The 25,278-nt window shown below is 40.3% G+C and overlaps 1 protein-coding gene across 4 annotated transcripts in view; it reads left to right on the top strand.

The window, feature by feature from the left end:
• Window positions 1-25,278, top strand: part of Nr3c2 (nuclear receptor subfamily 3 group C member 2) — a 239,668-nt gene that overhangs the window by 4,724 nt on the left and 209,666 nt on the right. For all 4 annotated transcript variants that reach the window (XM_070022180.1, XM_070022182.1, XM_070022181.1 and 1 more), the window contains exon 2: window positions 3,198-4,965. In XM_070022180.1, the coding sequence (XP_069878281.1) occupies window positions 3,200-4,965 (1,766 nt within the window). In that variant the 5' untranslated portion in view covers window positions 3,198-3,199. The remainder of the gene's footprint in view (window positions 1-3,197; window positions 4,966-25,278) is intronic.

Genomic DNA, 25,278 nt, shown 5'->3' with positions numbered 1-25,278 from the left:
AATAACCTGGTCAGGTACAGGCTGCTTTATGATACTGTTAAGAGAGTTCAGGGCTAGAGAACCAGGACTTGGGAAGTTGTGATCAGCTGTCTGATCTTAGCTGATAAGATGTTTCCTTGTAGAGGGCTTTACTCCTTGGCGCCATTCTCTCTCTCTGCTAGTTCCTCCTCCAAGGAGTCTCACGTATCTGGCACCGGGCTCCTACTTTGGGTGGAGTTATGACAAATGTCCCTCAGAATGTTAGTAGACGTTCAATGACAGAAGATTGCTATGACCAAATGATTCGAGGAAGTCTGGGTTCACAGTAGAGTGACTTCTGCAGGATAGAATCTCCAGGGGTTTTAGCATGTAGGCCTGCTTTGTGAGCCATCAGAAGGCCAGTGAGTGACCACTCTTCCCACGAGCAAATGGGGAGAATGGTTTTGGAGAGGGGTCTGAGTGGGGATTCCCCTTCAGAACAAGGTTGGAGCCCGGGGAATGAAGAGGTCTTCGAGTAGAGGCCTTTCAGCCAAGGTACAGAGTCTAGGGTCACTTCCGGTATTTGATAGATGGTGATGCAGAGATAGGAAGCTGAGTTGTGGGGGGAGGGTCAGGGAATGGTTGAGATACACACAGGCGTTCTGTGTGACTATGAATGGACATATTTCTTGTGGCACTTAATGACTTTGGACCTGAAATATCTATACCTTAGCTTTATCCTGGTAGTTCATCTTTGGGGAGAATAGAATATTCCTGGGTAAAGGTAGAAGAAAATATATTACATTTACCAAATTTTCTAATCCAAACCTATGATAAAAATGGGTTTTCAGGAACTTAGGAAAGTTCAGTATTAGCAATGAGTTAATTGATTCTAAATCATTTCTTTTTCAAGTTGTGTTTGGCTTTTATTCCCACCACTTTTTTTTTCTTATGGCTAGAATTATCAGATGATTACTCCAAACCTTGCTAAATTTGATTTCTTCTTCTGTTTTTGTGATTGATTTTCGATTATGAATTCATAGAATAATGTTCTTCAAGTAGAAGCATGCCATATAACTGGTCGATTTTAATGTTCACAAATGGAGGATTGATTATAACATGATTGTTTAATTTTTTTTTTAAATTGTGCCTTACTACTCATCTGGGACACAGTGGGAAAACGTAGTTTCTCACTGTTCAGAAGTTAACATCTACTGTGGAATACAGAAAAGCACGATATAATTATAAAAATTCAGACAACTTGGGCATTAGATTTCATTACAGAACTCTGTGATTTCTAATGCCACTTTATTTAGTCAAGCTATTATATTATTTTTCAGTCTTAATATCAAGTTCCATAGCAAAAGGACTTCCTAATCTCATGTTTTCATGACGAGAAAGTTGAGAGGCTGGAGGAAGTTGGAAAGTGGGGAAAGGGTTGGAGGCCTAAGGTAGGCCTTCCGTTCAGACTGCAGAATGCAGAACTTTCCTAGAAAGGACAGGAGGTTTATTCTAGGATTTGTTATGCACAGTTTGCAGAATGTGGGACCTCTGCTGGGTCACAGATTATTTACAAACTTGAAAGGATTGGAAGAAAAAGATGCATAATTAAAAAACAAGAGTAAAATATGCAAATAGAATCTTTACCTAGAATGAGTTTATTTCTGCAAAATATTTATTTCGAATGGTTTGTCCAGTGTGATTTTATTCCCTAGGGACATTTGAGATCGAGACTTAAAGAAAAAATATTATTATGGTTGTGGGATGAAGAATGCCCAGGCATCTAGTGAGTGGGTGTCAGAGCTGTAGAGATCTGCCTACATCCATTTCCAGCTCTGCAATTTATTTGTGTGGCCAGTGCCTCCATTTGCTTATTGAAATCACATTTTTAGCAGCCCCATAGGGTTGGTTGTAAGGATACCTAAGTTACTCTATGTAAAAGATGGGTGACACTACACTCAAGTATATAGAACAGTGTATAATGCATAAGAATCATATGTGTATGACTGCTTATATAATCTGCTCAGGAACTGGATTTATCTATTGGACCTAATGGATATGGTGGTATGTCTAAAACAATCTGGTAGGCTCCCAGAGGTTAAGGCCTAGACCTGTTCCCTTGACCACTACAGTCTCAACCACTGGTCTCAGGCCTGGGAGGCAGCAAGCATCCCGTAAATAGTGTTGAATGATTGAATGCTTAACATTTCAGAATCTCTCTGGAACTTCCTTGTTTCCCAGCTGAAAGTAAGACAGTCTGGCTGTTGAGGGTCTGTCCAGCAGAGGGGCCTCTAGATCAAGGTGCATGTCATCCTCTTGGCCAGTCCTAAAACACGGGGAGGAGGCCTGGCTTGTCATACAGCTCTGATCTGTGGACCATGTTCATAGGGTGCAACTGACACCAAACTGTCTTCACCAGGAATCTACCTTAAAGTTCTTTTTTACAATTTCTTTTTCTTGTTTGTGGGTTTTGTTGTTGTTGTGTCAGTCCTGGGACTTGAACTCAGGGCATGGCACTGTCCCAAAGCATTTTTGCCCAAGTCTGGTGCTCTACCACTCATGCAATAGCTTCAAACTTCTGGTTTTGTGGTAGTTTATTAGAGAGAAAGTCTCACAGACATTCCTGCCCAAGCTGGCTTCAAACTGAGATCCTCAGATCTCAGCCTCCCGAGTGGCTAGGATTCCGAATGTTTTGTCTTAGAAGCAAATCATAAAACGATTGTCTTGGAAAATTTTAATTTGGAAATTGTAATCTGAGTTGTGTTTCTCTAGTTTTAACAAGGCCATGTGTTTGACCACATGGGAAACATATAATCAAAAAGACTCTAGAAGTGTTGGAATCAGAGATTTCAACCCAACTTTGTCACCAGGCCTTTGACACTGGGCAGGTCACCTACCTCAGGGAGTCCTCAGTTTCTCCTTTGACTGCCTCATCAGTTACCAGGGTCACTTTGAATATTACTTAATATTCAAGTAAGTTACCATGTGTAAATAGTCTATGCAAGTACGTTACTTGTATTCCAATGCAAAAGTTTTATAAGGTTAGCTTTATTCTGGCTTCTGCACAGCTTCTAGTTAATATCCTGCTACATCAACACTCAAGAAGTTTTCATATAACTTGAAATATTTCTTATCATCGTAGAATGCGTATTTGTAGCTCAATGCATATCGTAAAATGTATTTTAGTGTAATACCGCTGTTACGGACTCTGATGCTTTAATATCAATTTCTCTTGTTAGCTATGGAGACCAAAGGTTACCACAACCTCGTTGAAGGTCCAGATATGGAAAGACGGTGGAGTGAAGTTTCTCAGGCTGCGGAGCCTTCTTTGGGACCTCCAGAGAGGACCGATGAGAAGAGCTACCTGCAGGTGGTGGACGTCAGCTGTGTTTCCGGTGCTATTCCAAATGACAGTACTCAAGGAAGCAGCCGGGAAAAGCGTGAGCTCCTCCCTTGCCTTCAGCAAGACAGCAGTCGCTGTGGGATCTTAACATCCGATATCAAAACCGAGCTGGACTCTAAGGAGCTGTCAGCCACCGTGGCTGAGTCCATGGGTTTGTACATGGATTCCGTAAGAGAGCCCGACTACAGCTATGATCAGCAGAACGCCCCAGGCAGCCTGAGCCCAGCCAAGATTTACCAAAATATGGAACAGCTGGTGAAATTCTACAAAGAGAACGGGCATCGTCCTTCCACGCTCGGCAGTGGGAGCAGGCCCCTGAGGTCGTTTCTGTCTGACTCTGGGAGCTCCACGAATATTGGTGGGGGTGGGGTCATGCGAGCCATGGTGAAGAGCCCCATCCTGTGTCACGAGAGGAGCCCCTCTGTCTGCAGCCCTCTGAACATGGCCGCCTCGGCTTGTAGCCCCGCTGGAATCAGCTCCGTGTCCTCCACCTCGGCCAGCTTCGGCAGTTTCCCAGTGCACAGCCCCATCACCCAAGGAACCCCTCTGATGTGTTCCCCCAACGTGGAAACCCGAGGCTCCCGGTCGCATAGCCCTGCGCACGCTAGCAACGTGGGCTCCCCTCTGTCCAGTCCATTGAGTAGCATGAAATCCCCTGTGTGCAGCTCCCCAAGTCACTGCAGTGTGAAGTCTCCAGTCTCCAGTCCCCACAACGTCACGCTGCGCTCCTCCGTGTCCAGCCCTGCAAATCTCCACAACTCAAGGTGCTCTGTGTCCAGCCCTTCCAACACAAACAACAGATCCACGCTCTCCAGCCCCACGGCCAGCACCGTGGGGTCCATCTGCAGCCCCATGAGCAATGCCTTCGGCTATGCCGCTTCTGGCACCTGTGCTGGGGCCAGTGCCACCCGGGATGTGGCTTCCAGTCCGGACACACACGAGAAAGGTGCTCACGAGGTCCCTTTTCCCAAGACCGAGGAAGTCGAGAATGCCATCTCAAACGGTGTGGCTGGCCAGCTCAGCCTCGTCCAGTACATCAAACCAGAACCAGATGGAGCTTTCAGGAGCTCCTGTCTAGGAGGAAATAACAAAATCACTTCGGAATCACCATTCTCAGTACCAATCAAGCAAGAATCAACCAAGCATTCATGTTCAGGTGACTCTTTTAAAGGGAATCCGACGGTCAACCCATTTCCATTCATGGATGGCTCATATTTTTCCTTTATGGATGATAAAGACTATTATTCTCTGTCAGGAATTTTAGGACCACCTGTGCCTGGCTTTGATGCTAGCTGTGAAGGAGGCGGATTCCCAGTGGGGATTAAGCAAGAGCCCGATGATGCGAGCTATTATCCTGAAGCCAGCATCCCTCCCGCCTCTGCCATTGTTGGTGTGAATTCAGGTGGACAGTCTTTTCACTACAGGATTGGTGCTCAAGGTACAATATCTTTATCACGCTCGCCTAGAGACCAATCTTTCCAACACCTGAGTTCCTTTCCTCCTGTCAATACTTTAGTGGAGTCATGGAAATCACACAGTGACCTGTCGTCTAGAAGAAGTGATGGATATCCAGTCCTAGAATACATTCCAGAAAATGTATCAAGGTAAATTGACTTCCTCCCTCCCTCTCTCCTGCCCTCTCTCCCTGCTTTCTTCTCTCCCTCCTTTCTTCCCTCCCTCCCTTCCTTCCTTTTGAAAACCCTGGCTTTTGTAAATTGTTGATGATTAGCTTTCTGTTGATTTGTAATTCAGAAATTTAAACACGTTCCAGCTGATCACCGTTCTGCTTTTGTTTTAAGGATGGTCGTGGAGTGCAAACTCACCTTTTCTTGTTGATATAACGCTATTATTTTCTTGCAGTAGAGGGACAAGGAATTCTTAAGTCTTTTAGACTTTGAAGCAGCATGTATAGGTCTCCTGCTGTTGTCTGTTTTAGGTGTTGGGAAAATGTGTTTGTTTTCTACTGCCAGTTACTATATTTACTTTAGCAGACTAGATTTTTTTTTTCCTTTTAGCTATTTGGTGGGTCAATGAAACTGCACTAAATTACTTGGCTTGTGGTCTTCTAGCCTTCCTTTAACATGTCTTACATTTAAAATTTTTATAATTGCTTCATTGGCTGTGAAAGATAAAATCCCCAATCTGTTTCTATGAGCTTCCTTCCCTCCCACTCTTTTTCTAGGTAGGTTAATTTTATGAAAGTGTGGTCTTCAGTGCAAATAAATGGTTTCCATAACCGTTGAGGCCTTTTAAAGTCTCAGCACATCTAAAATTACTTAGTGGACAATCTCGCTTTCTCACTCAGATTCAAAGTGAAATGTGTCACTGTAGTTTTCAATTGAAATATTTATAACTTTTCAGATCTGCAAGAAGAAATGATTTACAGTACATTCTATCTTGCTTTTCCTTATTGCAGATAACATGTTGTATATATTTTAGAAGAAACAGGGAAGAGGTTTTAGATATGACTGTAAAGGGTGGTTCTAAGTTATGTAATGCATAATTGGACTTTGCTTCTGTACTTTTTTTATTGCATAGTTGTGACAAATGATCCCTATCTGGAATATCTAAGGAATAAATTTTCTAGACAGCGTTCATTTCTTTGGCATTAAGGAATATGTGGCTATGTTCCTTCATTTTTTAAAAAAACCTATTTTATGGGAAGTACGTCTACTCCCTTAACAGAGTAGAGGGCTTACCTGTATTCCTTTAGCTTTGTCTTTTACTGTTATTATGTTCCAAACCAAAAGCAAAAGATTTTACTTTGTGCATTTTCCTTATCACTGGTTCAACATTTCTCCTCTTGCTTTTATAGAAGCAAGCATTCCATATAGGATATCTTCTTACTGCTCTTCATAGCCGGAGCTACCCAGTCATAGTACATTCCAGATTCTGACACAGGGCCTAAGAGAACATAGTTTACATCAGAACCAAGCTAAGCATGTGTTTTACTGATAGTACCTCATTTTATTTTTAGAGGAGGAAATTTTTGTTTATCTGATGTGGGGATACATATGTGGGGATATATATATATATACACACACATATATATATGTATATATACACACACACACACATATATATATATACATATATGTGTTTTTTGTTTTGGTAAGTGATGGTTATTGTTCATTGCAGGAAAGCATAATGCATAGCCTGGTAGTTTATTTATCTCTGTTACTCAGCTGTATGTGTGTTCCTGTGTATAGCTCTTCACCTCAGTGCTTTACAGTTTGCTCTTGTCAAGAACTCACATTCACTGCTTTGGAAATAGACCTATTGAAAGGTAGTGAAAACAATTTATATGAGTTTATGGGAAGTTTATTTGATGATCATCTGGTATGTAAGTCAGAATCATATGTAGTTTAGTTCTTGTTTTAAAGAGTTTTCTAATCTTTCAGTTTTCATAAAATGGAGAGAAAAGAAATGCCACAAAAATTTCAAAGGAATATTTGAAATATTTAAGTATTTTACATGAAACCTTTGGTAATTTCTTATGTTGAAAATCTCATTTTTTTATGAGAAAAAGAGAGTAAGGATCCACCATTCATTCATTCATTCATTCATTCATTATCATTTTGAAGGCAGTAGCATTGGGCAATGTTACTTCTGGTAGAAACACTAGAATACAGAAGGCAAAATCATCATTTTCTTTCTCTTACCTCTTGTTTCTACCATTTGAATTGTGGTTCTCACATTCAGTTTATGAGCTCCCTCCAGATTATCAAGATGATTACATGGTGACAGGAGTGGATGGCTGTGGGGTGTTTGTGGACACAGAGGGTATAGCGGATCCTGTGGAGAGGATGGATGGTTCCGCCTGTGCTAATACAGGGAAAGAGGGCTCTGCCTGAATACATACCAGTTAAGATGAGTTTTCCGAACACTTTAATGTGGAAACCTTCGTGTTGTCTGAAATCTCTTACAGATTACTAATTCCTTTCCTGGTAGATATTTACTCAAGCTGCTTTGTTTTGTTCATTTCAAGAGTAAAGATTCAAGGACTGGAGGATGTGTTTAAGTCTTCCTTAGGTATCAGTAATCAATTTAACTTCATTGTAACTTCATCATTCTCTTATTCTGTATCTTTTGGACCAAAATGGGATCCTTTTGCGTATTTCCTCATTTCGGGTGAGGATGTCTCATTTGAGGGAATTGTATGCAAACCTGTGCATGCACACCAGTAGTGGGGGCTTGAACTTGGGGGCCTCATACTCTTGCTTATCTTTTCCTCAAGGCTAGCACTATATTACTTGAGCCACTGCTGGCTTTTTGCTGGTTACTTGGAGATAAGAATCTCTTGGATATTTCTGCCTGGGCTGTCTTCAAACTGAGATCCTCAGATCTCAGCCTTCTGAGTAGCTAGGATTATAAGAATGGGCCACAAGAGCCCAGAAAGGGAATATTGAGTAAATTGATGAATTAAAGATGGTAAATGATCTGTATAAATTCTTTTTGGTATTATAGTATCCTTCATTTTTCAGATAGGACTCTAAACTATTTCTAATAGTTTCAAAAAGTAAGTGGAAGAAAGTGGGGACTTCCTAAGGACTTTTCAAGCAGAGTCATGCAGTCAGAATTCATTCATTGGTGAAAGATCTACTCAAGATGGAAGATAGAGCAATGGGTTTTCATGTGGTATTTTCTAGTAGTAGTCTTTCAAATTTCATGTTGCATGTAACCTTTTAGAAGCTAAAGATAGATGCCAGTGACTCGTGCCTGTAATCCTAGCCACTTGGGAGGCTGAGATCGGAGGATTGTGGTTCAAAGCTAGCCCAGGCTAGAAAGTCTATGAGACTCCACTTAACCACAAAATAACCCAGAAGTGGAGCTGTGGCTCGAGTGGTAAGAGCAAATAAAGCCTAGGGACAGCACCCAGGCCCTGAGTTCAAGCCCTAGGACTGGCAGAAAAAGTAAAAAAAGAAGAATCTACTCACTGTCCATTTTCAGCGTAGTACAATAGTACTTACAGTGATTTTAAAAGATCTGTAAACTGTTACTGTTTTCCAGCAACATGTGTGTATGAAACTATTCTTCCTTCATATACTTGAAGCAAAACCCATCTACTACACATTGAACACAAAAGGTGATATGAGAATCCAGCTACCTTCTATTAAGGGAAACAACAGGCTAGCAAAGACGTTAAGCAGAACAAGAAAACTTACTCAAGCTGTTCATTTGTGGAAATTCAGTTACTTTTTCATAAACTTACACTGTCAATATATAATGACTTACATGAACATGAGTTAAAATATTTTTAATTTCTAGTTTAATGCAGTTATAACTCCCATAACAAAAGTTATTTGGGATCCTTGATATATAAGTGTATATGTATGCAGATATGTATATGCACATGTATATGTATATGTGGAGCCAGGCTTGAAGTTTCTTTGCAGCTCAAGCTGGCCTTGATCTCAGGATCTTCCTCCTCCGTCTCTTCAGTACCGACCTTCCTGGCATATATCACCATGTCCTGCTATCCTTGGTACTTTTTTAAGAGTAAAAAGGAGTTCTGAGATCCAGCAGTTGAGAATTTCTGGCCTGTTCCCTCCTGTACATGGTTTCAAAGTTAATGGAGAAAGGGAAATTCTGTGTTCAACCAATCTATCCAAATACGAGAAATGACTGTCACCTACATTAATTTTTTTTTCAGGCTGACAGAAATAAGCAATGGCTGAGAGACGTGTGTGTGTCTTTATTTCAGTCTACGGGCATTCTCCACGAGCAAGCCACCGCTCTGTTAATTATTCCCAGTGAAGGGATTGTCTCGTTGCTAAATTGTAAAGTAAATTATGACAAAGCTAAATGGAAAGCCCTGAGGGTGGACACTGGACCTGAGTGTGTCATGTGGGTGCGAGTTACCCTGTCAGGCCTGGGGAGCAAACAACCGTGACCCAGGGTGACTCGCTCTTCTCGCAGCCTCAGTTTCCTCTTGTTAAAGCTGGTCAGGCAGACGCAGAGACTCAAAGTCTGCCAGTAAAATTACTGCGTGGCATTGAGGTCTCCTTTGAAGAATCACACAAGGGTATTTTTTAAAACATATATTTGCTAGTAGGTTTTCAAGTCTTTTTTTCCTCCTAGGTATCTCAGCATATTGTTCTGTGGAAAATGTCTTTACCACTTAGCCAGGTCAAAGTTTTTCCTCAGGAAATACTGAGTAGTGGTTGGCTCTTCTTTGTAAAGAAAAACAGATTTTTCTCCCTCTTCAAAATTTGACGCTTACTATGAATTCCTTGTTCTTTTTATTTGCACTATTCCTCATGGATAGGCTATTTTTGTTGACATAATGCTGGCTATTCGAGGCGATAATCATAGTTTGATAGCATCATAACTCAGTGCTAACATTGACTTAGACTTCTGAATATAAAGTTCACTATTTCAAAGGGCACATTCTAGTAGGAAAAGTAGTGAAATGCCTATATTAAGTTATATGTATATATCCACATGCATATTTTTTCTTGATATCGGAAAACAATTTATTAAGTAACCTACAATTAATTATTTTATTTTTCAGTTATTCCTGACTTTATATTTTTAACCTTATATGATAAGCCAGAATTCAAGAAGTTCTTGACAGTATTTTGCCTATTAGTAAACTTTCTACGGAACGTGTTACAGAGCACATATCTCCGAGTAGCACACATTATAAAGGAAGGTGGGCTTGGGGTGGTGTTTATGGGTTTGGGCATTACTCTTAACATACACATTACCATTTGCTTAGAACACTTGGAAATGAAAACCTATGACTGTCAGAATTGGTCTTTTGGCATTAGTAATATACCTAGAATCTCTCCAGACTATAGTTTAGATAATATTTTTGAAGCGGTGTTTTAAAATGAAACTTTTACCTCTGGATGGTTCACTTTCATTTACCTTATGGTACTTCTGGAAAGAGTGGTGACAATTTTATTTTATTTTATAATATTCAAATTGTTCTGTATAGGATATTACTTATTCTTTTTAAACACACAAATATTTTAGGTTTAAATGTCATTATGTCCACCTCTCATTATCTAACTATTAGTTAATTTAGAGCTGCTTATGTCTACTAAAAGTTGAAGGTCATATTCACTGTTTTCTGTTAGATAAATTCAGATTATTCAATTTACTGAAGTTTTTATTTTTATTTATTTATTTATTTTTTTGGTCATGGGGCTTGAACTCTGGGCTTGGGCGCTGTCCCTGCGCTCTTCAGCTCAAGTCGAGTGCTCTACCTTTTGAGCCACAGAGCCACTTCCGGTTTTCTAGTGTTTTTGTTTTTGTTTTTTGTTTTTAATTGAGATAAGAGTCTCACTGACTTTCCTTGCCCGGGCTGGTTTTGAACCAAGATCCTCATATCTCAGCCTTCTCAGTAGCTAGGATTACAGGTGTGAGCCACTGGCATCTGGCTCAAAGTTTTTATTCTTGTGGCTTCCTGAAACAGGACCTAGAGATTTATCATTTATAGATTTGATGACTTTTGTAATATTGAAATTCTGGGTGTGTCAGACCTTTCCTGTCCGTATAGTTTGAAAGCAGTAGCAGATGTTACATTGGTCACCATAATTTCAGAGTAATGCTCAACTTTCCTTAATTCTTTGAAGTCATTATCACTATCTTTTTCTTTCTCCAAATACTTTTATTAATCTTGAGTTCACCAGTTACTTTAGTTTCATACAAGAAGTCATCCCTGCTGATTGGTATTATCATTTTCTTTCATCTACTAAATTTAGATTGAGAGAAAAATATAGCCTTAGGCTTGGGTATCTTGGATAATAATTTTGGATAGTATTACAAAATTATTAATGAAAGCCAAGGAAAAATAAAAACTTGTTTAGTGGATATTGCTTTGATTAAAAATTTAGGGTTTCTGACTTTAAACTTGTGAAGTATAGGTTTTCTTTTTTTTCATGAGTTTTATATTGTTCTTTATATGGTAAGGCTATGATGAAGTTCAGTGTAGTTATACCAGCATTTGTTACCTAACTGATGTTTTAGAAACTTCTGAATGTATAATTGTTGTATATGACCAATTGTTGTGCATGACCAAGGCTAAAAAGAGGTAGACATTGTCCCTACTTCATAGAGAAATAGAAAACTCTATTCAAGGAAGGAAATGGGATGAACAGAGTGATTTGAATACTTAAAAAGCTAATACCTTGGGGAGAGAGTATGAGATAATACCTGGCAGTCTGAATTCATAACTTTGACTATGACCTAATTTTATTACTGATAAAATGTCTTCAGTGGCATGTGACCTCCCCTTATATGTTAGGAGCTGTTGAGACAAATACACAAAAATTGCTAGATGAAATATGATTTGTAAGAGGAGAAAGTGAGGCCGGGTATTCTGAAGAAGAAAGGTTATATGAGCATGTCTTGTGGAATGGAGAGTGAGTGAGGGTGGTCTGAGTTGTTGTTGATACTTAGTTTTAGGAAATTCCCAGGGGTAGGTAGAGCCCTCGACCCCCTTATAGGCTTTCTGTGACTGGCTATGTATGGGTCTTGGCAAGAACAAGGTATTCTACTCAATTTGATAGGTCAGGAGGAACTCCCTAAACGTGGAAATGGAGAAGTGGGGACAGTCGGGCATTTGGGAAGACCTTAATTGGGCAGGCGTTGTGAGTGGATTGGAGCAAGGAACATTAGAAAGAAATGATTGCAATTGTGTAGGAAAGGGGAACTAGTTCTACTCACAACTTCTGTGAGCCCCACTCCTTGATTACCCAGGTTAGTGAGATCCCAGGGCACTTGCCTTTCAGTGCCTGGCTTGTTTTCCTTCACATAATAATCTCCAGTTCCATCCATGTGGTCAGGAAGGACAGCGTTCCATGCTTGCTGTGGCTGAGTTAGTTTTACATTGTGCATATGCCCCCCATTTCTTTGGCCATCCATCGGTTCAGTAGGTGGACATTTAGGTTGTTTCCACTTCCTGGCTGTCACAAATTGTGAGCCATAAACATGGGAGTGGAGAGGCTTCTGTGACAAGGCGATTTCATTTCTGTATCCAGGAGAGGGATTGCTGGATCATGTGGCAGCTCTGATTTTCTTTCTTTCTTTCTTTCTTTTTTTTTTTAATTTCAACAGTTTGGGCTGGGAAGGTGGCTCAGTGGTAGAGCGCTTGCCTTGCATGCCTGAGGCCCTGGGTTCGATTCCTCAGCACTACATAAGCAAAAAGAAAAAAGCCGAAAGTGGCGCTGTGGCTCAAGTGGTAGAGCCTTGAGCTGAAGAGCTGAGGGACAGCACCCAGGTCCAGAGAGTTCAGGCCCCACGACCAGACCCCCCCCCCAAATTTTTTTTTCAACAGTTTTTCCATGCCTGTAATAACTTGTATTCTTACCAACAGCCTGCAAGGATTCCATTTTCTTACATCCTTGGATATCTGACCACGGTAGTTAGTATCTGTTTCCTCCTTGGTCATTCCCTGTACTGGCCTTTCTGAGTTTCCTCAGAAAGGGGGCGGGGCCTGTATACTCGCTAACCCCTTTCCCAAGAAATCTCTCCCTATGTCACCCCCTACCTTGTTTAATGGTCTTCATTTACTTTATTTCCACAGATTGTAATGTAAACTTCAGAGCAAGGACTTTTGTAGCCTATTTTCCAAATAATTTGTCAGATAAAAACTAGGTCAGCCCAGGCACCAGTGGCTGTAACCCTCGCTACTCAAGAGGCTAAGATCTGAGGATTATGGTTCAAAGCCAGACCAGGCAGGAAAGTCCATGAGACTCTTATCTCCAATCAGCTACTCAGAAAGAGCCAGAAGTGACACTGTGGCTCAAGTGGTATTGTGCTAGCCTTGAGCACAGAGAGACTTAGGGACATAGCCAAAGCCCTGAGTTTAAGCCCAGGACAGGCAAAAAAACAAAAAGTAAGGACCATTGTTGATGCTCAGCAAATACGGGCTGAATGAACAAGAGAGACTCTGCATGGGGATGATGTAATATTCCTGAAATTACTGTCAAATGACAGTGAGAGTTCTACCATGTTTAGCAAAGCATTGTTATGACCTTTATCAGCGTTTTTTTTTTTTAGCATTTTCACAAAATAATCAAAATGCTGTTTTTGCTTTTCCTCATCTCAACATACAAAAAGAACAAAAAAGTTGGTAATGGTGTATCCTAAGATAATTAGTCACTTGTGGTCTCAGACTTTATTCTGAGGCTACTTAACTTTTAGAATTTTTCTCTTGTGATCTTCAGTTCTGTTATGAATGTATATAGTTCAGTCAAGATCCCTATGTCAAGTTGGAACAGTTCCATCACTTGCCAAAATTCCTTCTGTGGCCCCTTTTTATAAGCTTCCCCCTCTTTCCTCTGAAGCCCTAGTGGCCACTGTATTGCCCTCATTGACTTTGTTTTTCTGCATTATCATACACGTGGAACAATAGCTTATGTAGCCTTTGGAGTCTAGCTTCTTTCATGTAGGAACATGTACTCGATACCTGTCCAGGCCATTGCATGGATCGGAACTTGTTTCTTCTTCTTATAGAATAGTATTCCATTTATGAAAACACCATATTTTGTCCATCTCTTTTCATTGTTGGAGGACATTTAGGTGTTAGCAGTTTTTTTTCCTACTACAAATAAAGCTACTGTAAGTAGCTAAACAGATGTGTGATGCCTTTCCCTCCCGCAGATAACAGAAGTAGAAATGGCTTGATCATGTGGTGGGTGAAGGATTAAAATGTCAAACTGTTTTATTTGACTGTTTTCCAAAGTGGAAGTAACATGTTACACTTACACCGGTTGTATATAAGAGTTAACTCCACATCCCTGCTGACACTGGATAGAGTGAATTTATTTTAGACCTGTCATAGTTGTGTAATGGTGTCTCATTGTGGTTCATATTGAACATGAAATATCTTTTCCTGGGTTTATTTGCCATCCATGTGCCTTCATGCCTGTTAATTCCTTGACCCATTTTTTTTTTATTAGACTGACTGTTTCTTCCTTTGGGGATCTGTTATTATTATATTTCAATGTAGGCTTTTTGATCAAAGATCTAGAACTAAGAGAAAAAAAACCATAGCCATTTGAAATTTTGCAATGACATAAGGGGAAAAAAATAAGCAATTTTCAAATTATTTAGCAACCACTCTCTTCTTGATGTAGGTGAACAAAACAAATGCACGTGAAACAAGTGTCCCACCATACTGCCATCTCGTTGGGAAGATAGCTCCAGAGTGTGCCCAGCCCTTTTTGATTCCCTGATTATTTGGTCCGGTGATGCTTGAAGATTAGAAAAGGAAGGTCTCTGTACTCTGTATGGACCGATGGAGAGCTCTTTGAAGGATAAGTAATAAGAACTTACCCTGGGAGGACATGACAATTGAAGTCTCCTTGGGGTGTTTGATAGGAATTGGGAGACAGTTGATTATAGGAGTCTGTGAATATTGAAGTGTTAGATTACTATTGTCGTTCAAATAAGAAATGTCTCCCACAGGCTGATGTGTTGAGAGCTTGGTCCCTAGCTGCTGACACTGTTTTGTGAAATTCTGAGAACATAGAAAGTTGAGCTGTCTGGAAGAAATAGGTCATGGTGGGGGGGGAGGCGTTCCTTGACTGTATCTTGTCCCTCCTTTCTCTGTTTTTTGTTTGTTTGTTTGTTTTCATCTTCTGTTTTTGGATCATGGTGTGATCTATTCTGTTCCACCATGCCCAACTCACTATGATGGTCTAAAACCACGAGCCCAAGTAATTTTGTCTTCCTTTAAACTATTTCTCTCAGTTATTTGTTACCATAATACAAAACTGATTTACCTTGGACCCTTCTAATATAGTTTGAATCTACGGCAAGAAAGAATAGAAAGGTTAATCTGTAAGGAGATGGGAAATAATGACTGAGATAGACAAAGTTAATCAGTTGCTATATGAATAATTGAGACAGGGTAAAGACTGGATTGGTCAGTTTGGGGAGTATGAGTAGGTAACTAGTAATAGTTACAAGCAAGAAATGATTGAATGTTCAGCCCTCTCACTCCAAGCCTGTTTCTTTTCCCTTGTTCACAACATCATAAAAAGTAGTTTGCTAAGGAGCATAGAAAAGAAACATCCTGCATTTTAGAGGATCAAAGGAGACATTGAGTAGCACTATGACATTAACATATAGTGAGCTGAATGGTTTTGCTATTCAGATGGAGGGTAAAACTTACTCATTTCAATACCAAAACAGAATATTTTCCATTAGATGAGAGAAAAATATTTAATACCCCTAGAAAATGGAAACAGGAAGTGCCAACTACTGGTTCGGCAAAGCTGGAAAACAAACTGGTGAGAGATTATGTAAATGAATTAGAAATAGCGACATATGGAACTCTGATATGCATACCAGGATATAAAGGAACAGAAATTGCAGCTTGTTCGGAAGTCTATTTATCGTGTCCTCAAGTAACTGGTATTTGGATTTGCACGGCTCCTTCCCAAAGTGGAAATGTGCTTATTTTTCTCCGTCACATGGTACAGTTTGTATTTACTTAAATATTTTTCTGATATGTTTGCGGAAAGATTCTGGGAGTAAAGTCTGGGAGTGTGGTGATGGACTGGGAGCAGATATTCTATAAGTTTTGCCAACTGGGTTCTTGCATTTATTTGAATGGAAATCATGTTCAGAGGTTTTTGTTCTGGGAAACTGTGAGGTGTGATTGAAGAATTTCTGGTCATATGACACAAGTGGGTTCCTCTCACCCCTCCCCCCACCATTCCTTGTCATTTTGCAGTGGAGGTAAGTGTATGTATGAGTCTTTCCTTTGAGATTTCTGGAAACATTTGGGTAGAAGTAAGATAATTTTTTGACCTATATCCTGTGTTTTGTATTAGTTGTTATGATTCAGGTGAAAATAGAATTTTTCCCTCATAAGTATTATTTTGGGGGAAATAAGAAGACCATCAGATGCCTGGAGCAGGGGATGAAGGATCTGTAAACCTAGCACGCTTTGATTGTGAAGCCAAAAGCTGTTGGTCCCTTGTTTACAGGATGTGGGAGGTGCGTAGGTCCCTGGGTGTTCCTGATGTCCATGGGCAGATTCTTCTGGGCTCAGAACAAATGCTCATTTACGAGGCAAAGGCTATTATGAGAGCATGGCTGCATGAAATGTGCTTTTTTTTTTTTTTTTAAAGGATGGATTTGTTGTGTGTACCTGAGAGTGGAAGAGGTAAAGAATAGAAATCTAGCTGTGAACATGGCCTGGCTTCTCTGATTTCATAACACCGATGAAATTTACTCAGTTCTTGCTGATTTTATTGTAGTGGGAATAAACAAATTCTAGTATTCTGAGGACTTTAAGGAATGTAGACATGGAAAGAGGGAAAGGAATTGAAGGGGAAAAGGACAAGTTTTCCCCAACTGCCAGTCCTTTATCAGCATCCTTCAGACTAAAGTTGATATCGATTATGCATGCCAACCCTGTTATTTTGAGACTTTCAATTAATGGAGAATGATAAAAGTTTGCTCATTCTACTTTTCTTAGATGGTGTGTTGTGATATTTTCATATTTTGATTGCATGTATTAGCTGGAGAGGATGTTGATCTTTTCTGGACTTTTCCCAATCCCAAAAGGAGATTTTAAAATAGAAGACACAGTGATTTTTTAAAGAGATGTATTGGTACCTATAAATAACTACATGAAATACCAATTCTTCTTACTAAACTCCCTGAAAATCTATAATAAACAACAGGCATATTAAAAACCCTTAATCCAAATAAGAATAGTGGAGCTACATGGGAGTGGCCATGGTTTATACAACGTGCATGTTCTTATTACCACTTGAAATGATCAAATTGGTACAGTTAAATATATTTTCCCACAATAAAAGTAGTACCTACTCCTAAAAAATAAATGTGGGGGTGCCTTGCAGTGATGAACCTTAATGCACATCAGAAGGTCCTAAGGTGCGGAAGAAAAGTCCAGTGCTGAGAGCGGCATGGAAGCCGGAATGTGGCTTCCATGTGTCTGCATTGTCCAGTAAGTGCAGTGTCTCATATGTGCTCTGTTCTGTGCTGATTGTCCTTCAGCATTTACTAAATACCTGGTCTGTCAGCATGTGGTCCTGGGTGGATGATCAGAACAAAGACTGAGAAATTCTTTATGCTTCAGAAACACCTGGTCTGGCTGCACTGATGATCCTCTAATGAAGCAGTTTGGGGAAGGGCTTGTCCTGGAGGCACTTAGAAATTAAACACTGATTTCATTGATAAAACGATAGATACACGACTTTAATGTGATAAAGATGGTTGGAATGCAGATAGCATAGGATCCTCTCTCTTACTACCTGAAAATAGTATCTTGGCTTTCAGTAGGCGGGAAGTTCAAAAGCTCAGGCTTGGCTAGATCCCATGTTCCAAGGGTTGTCGGTGATTTCTTCATCTCTCCATCTCTCAGAACCTTTCCCTTTGTGTTCAAGTACAATATCAGGGACTCTGACCAATAGCACAATGGGCTGAAGTTTTCATTCGTTCTTGATGAGGGTAAAAAGAACAACTCTCTTTGATAGATTCTGCGTGGGCGCCGTGGGGTCTTGTGGCCAGTGTTGAGTAGAGGCCGTGTGTGTGAGGGGTTGGTGATTGGCCTTCCTCAATCCCCAGGACTGAAACACAGGAAGATGATTCTCCAGAACTCTTTTCCCTATCAGTAACTTCAAAAACAGAAGATTAATTTTGGTTCATGATTCTAGGGGTACAAGACAGAGAGGGTCCATATCTGGTGGTGATTTTCCTGCTGGCAGTCCTAGGTAGCACAGTACAGCACCTGGTGAGAGACCGTGAGTCTGTGTGTATGTGTATGCATGCACACGCGTGTGTGCATGTCTTCTCCTTCCTCCTTCCCCACCCACCTCTCTCTCTCTTCTCTCTCTTTTCTCTCTCGCTCTTTCTCTCTCTCTCTCATACACAAAGCCACAAGGATTCAATCATGAGATACCACTCTAACACTCCAATGACCTTATATAAATTCTACTCCCTCTGCAGAGGTCCCACCTGTAAACTAGCTGGATTAAGTTTCAGTCCTTCCTCATATTTTACAGTAGTTGTTAAATTTCAATACATAAACTCTGGGCGAGCCTACTTAAACCATATCCAAACTCTTATCACCTTATGTAAGTAGAAGGGGTGGTCACATTGCTCAGTTACTTAATCATGGCCTTGAGTACATGTTCAGTATTACTGAAATAAAATACCTAGTGTAAAATAGGGAATGGATTGGAACAGGGCTGATGGTGGTGTAATGATGTGGTGTAGTAATTAACAGGATGCACACACTGTGATTTTATCTTTTTTTTGATAAGTAGAAAATATTAGCACTAATAGAGTATCAAAAGTGTCATGAGACTGACCCCATGGGAGCACATGACCCTCACCATCTGAATTTTGTTATCGGTGTCTACCTGGGAGCCTCACATCTTCTTGGCCTGTTCATGGAGAGCCCGTGCCATTCTTGCCACAAATGATCTTCCCGGGCGTATGGGAGGGCCACTAACAAAATAGATTTATTAACTGCCCTCCAGCACAATATACATAGTTACACTTTCATTTTATATGTGGCTTCTGAAGATTCGTGGACCATTTCCTCGACTGTTTATTTTATCAACCCTTGGACTCTTTAAGATCTCATCTTCTTAGTCCTTGTTAAACTATAACTACATAGCAGGAAAAAGACCCTGGTGATCGACTCCCAATAGAATGTTTATAGTGGAGAATGCACTTTGAATTGTTTGCTCAACAGTAGTGCTAGGCTCTATGTTTGTTCACATCATCTTATAACATGGTAAATATTTATGCAAGATGACTATCTGGGCAGAAGAATCTGATGAAATGGAGAATTCTAAGAGACCTGAATAAATATAGACTGGAGATAGACTTGAGAAAGATCAAGTTCAAAATCCTTACAGATTTTGACAGGCAAAGAGAATCATTCCCTAGGGGGGGATAGAATCAGAAGTCAAGGTGGTCTTAAAAAATAATCAGTGTAGCACAGCTGAGACATGGAGATATAGGACCACAATAGAGACAGAAAGGCCAGCTTTGAGGCTCTACTTCTACTTGCTCTTCTGCATGACCTTCAGCAAATTCCCTGGCTGAGGGTAGTGAGTGCCCACATCTGTATGACAGTGGCAATCGTAATTGCTACCTCCTATGGCTAGTGGGCAGTTGTTCTGGGGTCACCAGTGTAAAGTGCTGGTGTACAGACAGTGCTTAGCAAATGTAATTTCTTATTTTTGATTGCTGCTTATTTCCATTAGAGTTGAGATGAAGAAATCAGAATACATTAGAACTACAGTGGGGCAAATAATTGCTTGTATGAGAGCATGACCTAAGAGATTCCACGGTGAAAGGAATCAGCAATAGGGTTTTTAATAAATTCAACCACAATACTAACATTATTTCAGAGAGAGGAAATCCTTCCAGTTCTTCGTGCTCCCATGAGATCATTGAGAACTCTATTCTTTGAGTTCCAGAAATAGAAGCTGTTATGAAGATAGCTTAGGTTAGTGATTTCTCAACTCTGTTTAGAGCGATACAGATGAAGATGAGTATTACGTGTGCCTTGCATACTCCAAACACATTTGATTTGGAGGTATTTTGTGAGTATTGTGTATGCGGGCAGAACATCAAATAGCACTGTAAGCCTGTTCTTTTGTGATATTCACAAAGCTCAGTGTTCGGCCTGAAGACATGACTTGGGAAGAATTGCTTGCCGTGGCGGAGGTGAGAGGCTGCGCTGTGGTGGCTTTCGTGGCTACCTCTTCCCCGCCTTGGGAATCCTTCAGGCTGCAAAGGAGAGGAAGAGTCACAGGCCTGTGTCGCTGTGTTCCTGTTTGAAAAGCAAACCATTAATGAGCATCGACATTACTATTAGCAAATCATTTGGCACACAGCTCACCCGCGTTCCTCCAATCTTGGCTGGTCGTCTGATCGCAAACGCCTCTGTTACAGGAGAGCCTGGGAGGTCAGCCCAAATGCCAATAGTCCATTTCTCCTCTCCACTCAGTCACAATCACTAAATATAGAAGGCCATTACAGTGTAAGAACGGGTAAGCAGATCATGGCGAAGCCAGAGTTCTTTTCTCCACAGTAGGCAAGAGACAACAGCATAGGGCTGACACGTTGTTGTCACCCCACTGGGCTGGAGTGCTGTCCAGGGTCCCTCGGTGCTTTTCCCCTGTGGTGTCTGTGGAGGTAGGAGAAGGTTTTGCTGTGGCTGTCACCCCAGGAGAATGTCTTTAGATGGTGACTCCTTCCTGAGATTGAGTACTCTCGTGGTAAGATGTCAGCGTGGACTGCCACCTAGTCTTCAAAACCTGCCCCAAGATAAAAAACAGTGATGTGTAAAACCAGTAGGTGTCAAGTCCTGCCAGCCCCCACCCCAGACAATCTCCACACAGTTCCGAGAGAACACAAACCACTCAACACACGTGCCGGCTGACGGGCCCCTGAGGGAGGAGCCCATTCCCCACGAGCCTTCTGGTCACCGTGGAATGCAAAGTACTCATGTGTCCTACAAAATCAAGACAGAGAGAAGAGAAAGGGCAAGGAGCTTGGGATCTCCATCCCCAGGGCCGATAAAGAAAATTAAAACAAGGGCGTCGACAGCTGATTGAAAGCACGTGGGCCCTATGTGATTCTGACTATTGCAGTCATGCTAGGACACAGGGAACGCAAAACGAAATCCACCCTTAGAAACCTTAAAATCTCTGAGGTTTTCAGAGTGGGGGCACTTGGGACTGTTGCTGTTGGATGTAGGTCAGGGTGGGGCGGGGGAGGAGGGAGTTTTCAGAGTTGGGAACTTGTGCCAGAAATAATGTGGTGCTTCCACAGCTTGGACTCTCTAGCCAGATAGGTTTGCTTGAATTTTAGCTTTTCACTTACTAGCTATGTGATCTTGGACAGGTTACTTAACCTTTCTGAGCCTTTGATGGTCCCCCCCTTTTTTTCTCAACTGTAAAATGAGGATAATGATAGACTGTACTAAACAATTATCAGAGTTCATTGTGTTAGTAAAATCTGAAGTGCTTAGGAAAGTAATTTTGAGGGTAAGCATCTTGTAAGAGTAGTAATAATAATAAATACTTCTGTTAACTTATTATTACTAATTATTACTGTCATTATGTAAGAAAAAGCCTAGTTCCTAGGACTGTACCATGGAAATTATTATATACGTGGACAAAAACTCAAAAAGTGTTTATTTATAGTTTCTGAAAATGTAAATAACTTTCCCCCTAATTAATTGGAGATCAGCCAAATCTTGGTAAGTTAATTATTATCACACAATCAATGCAGCCATTTCTATGAAGAAAATATATGGGCAACTATGAATGTCTATTGTTTTTTCTTATTAAACACAATATGCAACGCTGTGTGCAGAATCTGGGCCTATTTGTGCACATGACTCTTTTATCTTCGGTGATTGCAAGAGGCTCATTTTCTGGTTTTAGTGGGAGGAATACCCCTAACGTCATGCTATTTAACTTTTGAGTAATAGAGATAAATTTGCTTGGTTAACTTTTCTTCCTTGCATGGACCAAATTTTCAGTAATGAGAATATATTATGTTTATATCCAAAACAAAATTTTTTAAAAAATGGGATGAAGAGAGCAGAGGTTTGATCTCATTGGAGAGCATGATAAATCTCTCACATTAAGCACATTACACATTTTTTACAGAGAAGAAATGGATTCTGGCCTCCGAAGTATTTTATTCAGTGAAGATTTCATCTTGATGAATGTGTGTTGACTTTCCAGATCATCCCAGAAAGCCCTGGGCCCTGTGTATGTCCCTCATTCTTGTAGGATTTTGCTTGTTTCTGATTCTTTGATTATAGGACCATGTGTGTTGTAAAATCTATTAAAACGGCCTAAGAGTACATTAAATTGTTATGTTTATAATTACCTGCATGAAGTCAGCATGAAAATAAAGCATGTTTTTCATAACACAGTGAGTGTATTACCTATGCTAATAAAGTAATTTTAAGAGCTATTAGAGCAGAATGAAAATATTGCATTAAAAAAATCCCCTGGCCTCACACATTTATTTTTGTTTTGTCTTAATGAGTTTTCCTCCATTCTGCTGCTTTTTTTCAATCCTGTGATTCTGCAAGAATGGTCTTTAGGGTGTATGTGGATTCTGTGGAGTAAATCCTTTCCATTCATCTCTTTTTTAAGTTGCACTTTCATGCTCTGAAGAAAAGTTCTCTTCTAGCAGATAGGAAGTTGTATTGATTATTGATTAATTGATATTAGGTGAATCATTGTAACTTTTGTGAGCTGGAGAGTCTTCTTTCATAGTCTAATCATTTGTAAACATATATTTTTTGGGGGGGGGGTCAGTCGTGGGGCTTGAACTCTGGGCCTGGGCGCTGTCCCTGAGCTCTTCAGCTCAAGGTGAGTGCTCTACCACTTGAACCATAGGGCCATTTACAGTTTTCTAGTGATTTATTCAAGATAAGAGTTTCACGGACTTTCCTGCCTGGGCTGGCTTTGAACCACGATCCTCAGATCTCAGCCTCCTGAGTAGCTAGGATTACAGGCGTGAGCCAACAGTGCCCTGCTTGCAAAATATTTTAATGATTTACGAATATCATGAAACACTTGTTTCCAGAACTATTTTGTTAACAACTCTCATATGGTTAATAACTTCATGGTTTGCAGTTGGTCTCTGACTGAATATTGTATTCATGAAAGCTCTGATGATTACAGAAAGTGACTTACCTCATTACATATCTGTAGTTTGTTAGGGCTATTTTTAATATTAAGAAATAAACTTGTCCTAAGGAAAGTTAAAGGAAAAATTTAAACCATGTAGATTTCCTTTTGGAAGGTTTCTTGTTTGTTCAACATTAGTATACACGACAGTTATTTTCCAAAGATCTAAATTCATTTAAGTTTAGAATGCAAATAATACCTATTGAATGTAGTTTTTTAAAGTAACATGAAGTTGAGAATGGGTTATTTAAGGAAAGTTCCATGTATCTACTGGGTAGCCGACTAAGTTGAACTAGATAAGCCCCAAGCCATCTGGAGAGGGGTGTAAAAGCTTTCACAGAATAATACCATGTCTTTCCCTTCTCAGTTTTGGAAAATTAAATTCCTAAAGCCAGTACCCATATTTTATTTTGTGACCCAGACTTAACAAATGTTAGTTTGTCATTTGCTTGAGATTTTTCTTTAAGCCAGAGACTGAATATTATAGATGAATATAGATGAATCTCTTGTTTCCAAATCCCACCCCCCCCATGCCCCTTGTGCCTCTCTAACTTTGCTTAAGAATGTTAGATGTACTTTCTGTCCCTATCCCACAAATGTAGCTATAAGTACATATTTAACAATTTCACACAAATGCAATCTCTTGCAAAACATCAAGCAGTGTTTGAGCTATATGCGTAATGATCCATTTAGGTCTAGTTCATTCTAATTTAATTGCTTGATAGTATTTTATTGCTTATCTTGCTCCCTGTTAATGGACATTTAGGTTGTTTCCATTTTTATTGCTAATAAATGTAGTGCTGTGAAGACCAATCTTGTAAATGTCTCCTTGTATACATGAGCAAAGACTTCCTTATTATACATAATTGAAAATCGAATTTCAGGGTAATAGAGAAAGTGCGTAGCTTGAATTTTACAAATTTCACATAATGCCTCCGGTATGTCTGTACCGGAGTATGTCATCAGTGAGGTGTGTGAGGTACCCATTTCCCACCGTCTTGGTGGGAATTCGCCTTGTGGATAGGAAATAGTGGATTATTTGTAGTTTGAATGTGAATCTCCTTGTTATTAGTGAGGCTGAGTATATTTCATAGGTTTATTAGACTGAGTTGCCTCTTGTGTAAATTGTTATTAATACCTCCTCTCCTTTCCTCTCCCTTACTTCATTTCCTTCTTCCTCCCATCTTCTCTTCCCTTTCTTGTTTCTCCTCTCCCCTCTTCCTCCCCTCTTTTCTTTTCCCTTCTTTTCTTTCATCTTACCATGTAGCCCAGGCTGCCTTAAACTCGCTGTTTTCTCCTGCCTGCGCCTCCTGAGTGCCGACATTACAGATGGGAATCGCCACACCTCCTACTTTTTGTAGTTTATCTTTATGTTTCTTGATTTTTAAGTGATTATAGGTTGATAGCCCTTATTAGAACTTCTTGGGACTTCAGCTTTCAGAGCATCTGTACATACGGGATGTGAGGGGTGCTGAAGATGGGACCTAAGTCTAAGCACAAAGTTCATTTGCGTCTCCTATACACTGTTTCACAGTGTCGAATTTTCCATTTGTGGTGTTGAGTTGGAGCTCAAAAAAGTTCTAAATGGAGTCTGGGATTGTGGCTTAGTGGTGGAGTGCTTGCCTAGCATGTATGAGGTCCTGGGTTTGATTCTCAGTACCACATACATACAAAAAAACAGTCACTAAGTAAATTGTAGTTAAAAAAAAAAAGAGTTCTAAGTGTTGGAGCGTTTCAGGTTTTGGCCTCTTGAATTAAGGACGTTTAACCTGCAACCTGTGCATTAAATATTTAGCTAGGTAACTTGTCACTGACCTCTCAGACCAGGACCAGCCTCTGAGCCTTGTTTTTGTGCTGCTTTTCTATGATCTTTTTACTTAAGGTTTGTGTTTTATATACCTTGCTCAAGAAACCTCTCAAGTTACAAAAATATTTTCCAGTATCCTCTCTTGGTAGTGCTTCTGTCCCCTGTAGTAGTTGCTAAAGTAACTTCCTTCTAGGAGATGTGGTTAACTTAGAAAACGCTGCACCACCACAGCCACACCCTCCAATGGCACGGCGCTCCCTCCTTGCCCGTCCCCAGGCTGAGAACAGAAGCTAGCGCATCCGCAGCTCACCAAGAGTGACCGCCACCGGGCTGTGGCAAAGCTCTCAGTAAACACCAGCCAAAAATGCAGGCCTTGACGTTGTGTTTATTTCTCATTTGGTTTTGAGGTTCAAATATTTGTGAGCATCATTTTTGCTGGT

This window comes from Dipodomys merriami, unplaced genomic scaffold, assembly GCF_024711535.1.
Source record: "Dipodomys merriami isolate MVZ:Mamm:240054 unplaced genomic scaffold, mDipMer1.0.p SCAF_15, whole genome shotgun sequence".
In the NCBI taxonomy this organism is placed as follows: Eukaryota; Metazoa; Chordata; class Mammalia; order Rodentia; family Heteromyidae; genus Dipodomys; species Dipodomys merriami.
Note: the sequence above shows the minus strand (reverse complement) of the source record. Positions and strands in the feature narration are given on the sequence as shown.